The sequence below is a fragment of the Nicotiana attenuata genome, chromosome 7 (genome assembly GCF_001879085.1).
Source record: "Nicotiana attenuata strain UT chromosome 7, NIATTr2, whole genome shotgun sequence".
NCBI classification, from domain to species: Eukaryota; Viridiplantae; Streptophyta; class Magnoliopsida; order Solanales; family Solanaceae; genus Nicotiana; species Nicotiana attenuata.
The window spans coordinates 109,310,574-109,316,418 of NC_031995.1; the positions used below are offsets into that span (position 1 = coordinate 109,310,574).

General features: G+C 36.8%; 2 protein-coding genes across 4 annotated transcripts; both read right to left on the reverse strand.

Moving 5' to 3' along the window:
* LOC109229692 lies at positions 419-3,644 on the reverse strand. 3 transcript variants are annotated; one of them, XM_019395223.1, is made up of 3 exons: positions 2,731-3,644; positions 2,089-2,258; positions 419-1,288 (listed from the first exon to the last, which is right to left on the reverse strand). In XM_019395223.1, the coding sequence occupies exons 2-3, from the start codon at positions 2,234-2,236 to the stop codon at positions 528-530; spliced, it is 909 nt and encodes a 302-aa protein (XP_019250768.1). In that variant the 5' UTR covers positions 2,237-2,258; positions 2,731-3,644; the 3' UTR covers positions 419-527. The 3 variants fall into 3 exon arrangements, with proteins under 3 accessions (XP_019250768.1, XP_019250767.1, XP_019250766.1); XM_019395222.1 differs by lacking the exon at positions 2,731-3,644 and adding an exon at positions 2,560-2,724; XM_019395221.1 differs by lacking the exon at positions 2,731-3,644 and having other exon boundaries at positions 2,089-2,724.
* Positions 3,759-5,594, reverse strand: LOC109229691. The gene has a single exon (XM_019395219.1). It carries the CDS (start codon positions 5,247-5,249, stop codon positions 4,095-4,097), a length of 1,155 nt encoding a protein of 384 aa, XP_019250764.1. The 5' UTR covers positions 5,250-5,594; the 3' UTR covers positions 3,759-4,094.

Consider the following 5,845-nt stretch of genomic DNA (forward strand, 5'->3'; position numbering starts at 1 on the left):
TGTAGAAACTTCCTCTCTTTGGTCTCTCTCCCGACTATTTCTTCTGTGGCTCTGTCTTCCCATCCCCTTTCTTTCTGTCCATATCCTAGTTATGTTAATGTCTATCTAGTTATTCTCTAATTCCATGTAATTGAGTTTCCATTAATGAAAGATCAATTCACAATTCCTATTTGCAGTTGTGTTGTTTGTTAAATTCATAACATATAGATTAAAATATCAGACAGTTGTGTGAAGTTTGGAATTGCTAGGCTTGCTTCCTTCCTAATTGTCTAAAGCTAGGACTTCAGATATGGATGTAAAGCTTGCTACTACAGGCAAAATTAGTAACTTCAGACGCGAAATTTTGGAACTTCAACTGCATATGTATGAAGTTATTCCAAAAGTAGGTAAACTTGCAAATATTTATAAACTTCAGATATAACTTAAATGAGGATCCATAAAAGGTTCTCAAAGTTAAATGTGTATATACAATGTTCTTTTGATTTAAATCAGGTAATTGTATTATACAATGTTCTTTGTCCCAAGTCCTAACCTTTTCTTTTTTCAGGTCGATTCTTATTTCTCATGAAATGAATCGCAAAGACAACAAGAGATAAAATTACAGCTGAGCCTGCAACTACAGGTACAAACATCTTGCTCCTTCTCTGAGGCAGCTTCTCCTCATCCTCTTCTCCAGTCTTCTCTTCTTCTTGAATTCCATTTGCTTTTTCACAAACTCTATCATCTTTCAAGCACTTAGATTCAAGTTTATCATCACCTATTTGATTGCTGTGAGTTTCCCTTGTTTCTTCAACCATATTATCGATCTTCTGGCTCTTCTGTTCTACTTTTGGCATTTCAGTTTCCATTCGAGGAACTTCATCTTTAGCACCATGTTTTTTGACATCTTCATCAACTTTTTGGATATTTGATGGAAAACCTGGAAATTGCATCTCTCTTTCTTGACTCACTTGTTCTGCCAAAGCCTTTTCCTCCAATGGTTTTTGTGGCATTTCTTTAACAAGCTCTGGCTCCTTCACTTCCTGAATTCCAATTCCAACAATTCCCTTCTCCCTCTTTGGCATTGTAATAGTCAGAACAGATTCTTCCTCATAAAAATTAGTCATAATTTGATCCAAGATCGCCCCATTTGGAATCCTGAAAGCCTTGGTAAATTTTCTAATTTCTACATCTTTCTTGATCACTGTCCACCCTACCATTACAGTCTCTTGGACCGGCTTCTCACATGTTATCACCATCATCTTCCTTTCCACATTAATATCAATCTTTATGTTTCCTCGCGTATAACCTACATAAATATTTTCCAGAATCAAAATGAATTATGTTTCCTCGCGTACTACAACAACAACAACAACAACAACAACAAAAAACCCAGTGTTATCCCACAAGTGGGTATGGGGAGAGAGGTTTCCGGTAGACGGCTCAAGGAATAGTGACACTAAACAAACCCAGTGTTATCCCACGAGTGGGGCATGAGGAGAGAGGTTGTTTCCGGTAGACGGCTCAAGGAACAGTGAAACTAAATCAACAAACAATTGCAACAACAAGGTAATAGGGTAATGGAAGCAAATAACACAACATGTACTAATAACGAACCAGGAATAAGCAAATGCAACCATATATTAGTTTTACTGACAAGCCTAGGAGAGACTCGCGACTATCTGTCCACCTTCATCCCTAATAAGGTAAAAAACAATGAAGAGATATTCATCCGAGTATATTTGGTATGACAGATCACAGAAGTCATGTTCCATGGAAAATGTTCTCCGTGAAAAACATTTTTTCATGATGTCGGATTGTTGAGTAGAAAATATTTTCTGGCAAAAATGTATATTAAATACAAATAATAATATTAGCAAAGCGGATAGTGTTTTCATGAAATTTTTGAGTACTAAGATTAACCATAATATCTAAAAATTAGTTGGAGCAAGAAATGTGCAATTAGAAGTTAATATAGTTGCAAGGAAAATGACTTCCGCTCATAAGTTATGATAGAAAATGTTTTCCTTGGAAATCAAACATCAGGACTTTCTCTAGGATATATTTCCCCGAAATGACTTTCATCGTGCCAAAAGCACCAGAGATAACCTTTCAGATGAGCAGTGAGGATGAACATAGTGTTTGTTTCTGCAGACTGGAAAAGAGGGCCAGCTCGATCTTTCGGAAACTGAAAGAATTCAGTAGAGGCGAATTCATCTGCAACTCTTGTTACTCTGGATTGCAATTCCGGATTCATTTTTGGTGATTGTTGGGGAAAACTAGATTGAGCAAGTAAAAATAAGGATTTAAAGTCAAATAATAGTAGTAATAAAAAGCATATATTAGACATGACAGAAAAGCGTATATGCTTTGCTTCATAATCAATTATACTTTGATTATAAGGTCATGATTTGCTTACAAAAGTTATGTTCAAATTCAGCTTCGAACTGAGGTTTTTCCCTCTTATTCCAAAGAGACATGAATACATTGTTAAATGTTGAAATTAGATTCTGATTTAAAAATGACCAATAGTTTACCGGATTTATGCACCGACAATGTAAAGAATATTTACACTACTACCTGTTGTTCATTCACTATAACGGAAACAAAAGAACACCTTTAATAAACCACACCAGCAGGTGATTGAAATGTTGCTCAAGAGAAAAATGTAAAAACCTTCTTTAATAAATCCTATCAAATAAATGAGCAAGAAAAAGGAAAGCAAGAACATGCTGGCAAATTAGTCATTACCTGAAGATGCCTTTCTTTGACTAGAATTACCTACGTGGCTACCATTAAGAAAACCTTTGACTCGGTCAACAAGAAAACCACAGCTTTGACCAAGATCTTGAGACTATAACCACCTTTCAACTCACATGCTGAGAATTGTTTAATCAGTATTCCTGAAAGATCAAAAAACTTCAAGAAGAAAACAGCAACTTCTTCAGATAATCATTGGTCAAAAAACTTTTAATAAGTCATTAACAAAGTTCTGTTATTGACCCGAGAGACGGTCCATGACAAAGCTAGCACTCATGTCAGAAATAATAACAAGAATTCCAGAGATCAAAGACCTTGGATTTCACAGGGGAATTTCTGAGTTAGGAGAAAATGAGAACTAAAAAAAGAAAGTGCAATCCCATGCAATAGGAGAAAATAGTCGTGACTAGTAGGCTGTGGAATGCAAAGAAAACAGACTTGAGGAACGAAAGATCAGAAAATATATGAAAACTAAGGCAATCCGGTGCACTAAACTTCCGCTACGGGGTCCGGGGAAGAGCAGGACCACAAGAATCTATTGTTCGCAGACTTACTCTGCATTTCTACAAGAGGCTGTTTCCACAGTTCGAACCGGTAACCTCCGGGTCACATGGCAACAACTTTACCGATTACGCCAAGGCTTCCCTTCGAGAAACCATATGAAAACTATTTGGAAAAAACGCCCAAAATACAAGAGTTAACCATGACAACATGGGAAACAAGAGAAGTTTAATATAGCTTGGCACCATCATAAAATACTCAAAAGAAAAATGCCAAACTAGAAGAGAAATGAAGCAAAAGTAAGAGATTCCTTATATGGATGGTTATTTCATAGAATCATAGACAGCTAAACAACTTTTAAACACATTACAATGTGGATAGATAGTAACTTGGAGACTAATTTCCTTCTTGCTGATTAATTTCCTTTATTAGAAAGATAGAATGCAAGAGCTTCAATAAATGCATAATGCATTGATATATATATCACCAATTACAGCCAACATAAACAAGAAACTCAGTTACAGAGCTAAAAGAAAACTGAGTAACTTTAATACAATCCCAATGAACACTACAACATGGACCAAAGATCCAACTATTTTATATTCTTTACATAATACATAGTGATAAATACATAACTTTACCTCTTTAAACTATTTTAGGACACTGCACCATTTCATCCTCCCTCTTCTTCTCCTCTAAAAAAGGGCAAACAAAAATAAAAGAAAAGAAACAAGGGGAAAATTGAGATCATAATCTGCTCTTCCAACAATGGTTGCACACACGCACACACTCGACTACTACAACTCTAAATGGAACCTTGATTCAATTTTTTACCTATGTAACTCATGAATCCCTCATCCAATAGAGCTGAGGCCCTCAGTCCTGCTTCGAACAATCTTATGAAACACTTGTCTTACCTGGCGCTCCAAAGGGTCCAATCCGTCTTTTAGGCCATAGTAGACTTGCCCAAGCTCTTGAACTCTTTGCTTCACTTCCCCTTCCTTTTCCTCTGAAAGGGGGAAGTGAATGGTATCAGTCAGTTCATTCATGTGGCGCGCACATTTCTCGATTTGACGAATCTCCTTCAACAATCCAGTAGCATTTCTACGCTCCCTCTTCCTCGACTCCTCCAATATCCTCTCGTGGAGGGAGAGAAGTGGAGCACCCCAAATGAATTGCCTAGTGACATGAAAATGCGTCTGAAGGCCACGGTCTTGGCAAGGAATTGCAGCGACCAGCGCCCACATTACAAAGTAAAGCACATAACTCATTGTAAAAACAGCTACAGCTAATCCATTGGTGGCAATAATTTCATTACTTTTGGGAGCAACTAAGTTTTGACCAATTGCTTGAAGCTGCTTAGCAGCAGACCAATTCCGGGATACACTCCACGACAATGATCGAAATTGGCCCAACGAATTATGATCCTTCTGAGCATTGTTTCGTCCGAACGACCTGTTTCTATGAGCAAAACTTGAATTAGACTCTTTTTCATCAAGCATGCCAATCGCCAAATCAATCAAGGCTTTCATGGAACGGCGAATTTGGCCTTCCCCAATACTCCTCTGATTGTCCAAAGCATAATAAACAATCTCCAGCTGCTTCTGCCACTGCCTGATCAACTCAATCCCATCTCGTATCGCATTACACACATCTAAAGCTTTCAAACTCCTTTCGAAATATTCTGTTATGTAACGGTCCATAGGGGATTTATTCAAGCACCCTTTATTCTTAAACACAATGGACCTGAACTGTTCTTGGCAAGAAAGGAACACATCCAAAAGTTTCCTAATCCAGGGAATCGAAAGAAGCTGATCAGAGTCAGCAGATGCCAAATCATTGAAACAATCAGCTACTTGCTTTTGAAAAGCTTCAAGCTCAAGCTCTTGGCTTGTGCCCTCATGAGCAGATTCCATGGAATGTACTTGATCACGATTGCGTATGCTCAAAATGGACCGTCCAAATGTTGTAAAAGATGCAGATGCCCCTTGATAATCTGTAGCTGGCATTTCTTGATTTTACATGAAACAATCAAATAGCAAGATTTTCCCAGCTGAAACCCCAAATTTACATACACAATTGGAACAATCTTAGACAAAGATCCAAACTTTCAAATGAAAATCCGTGACAAACCCACAAAAACCTAAATATGATCAAGGAATTGATTCAAAATTCAAGTACCCCAAAATGAGCTTTACCTTGATACCTCCAAATTCTGAAGCCTCTCAAATCTTACGTTTCAATAAAATGAGAGGAAAAATGTAATGAGAGTTGAGAGGAATTCAGTAGACAAGGAAAGAGAAAAACATAAAGGGGATTTGAAAGACAAAGGTAAGGATGTTTTTTTGGAACCCTAAAAAAGGGGCTTATATTGTGGTCGATTTGGACCGCGTAATATTGGTCTGTTGGAAAAAAACAATAATAAAATAAAAAAAAATTAAACAAAAAATTAAAAGAGTAAAAGGGTAGAGAGAGAAATTGGGCACTCTTGAAAATATGGTGGATTAAGCTTTAAACAAGCTGTTCTACTCCCTTAGTTATATCGGTTGATTTTTTAAAATAATACTTAGCACAAATTCAATATTAAAAATAATTTAGTTTTAAA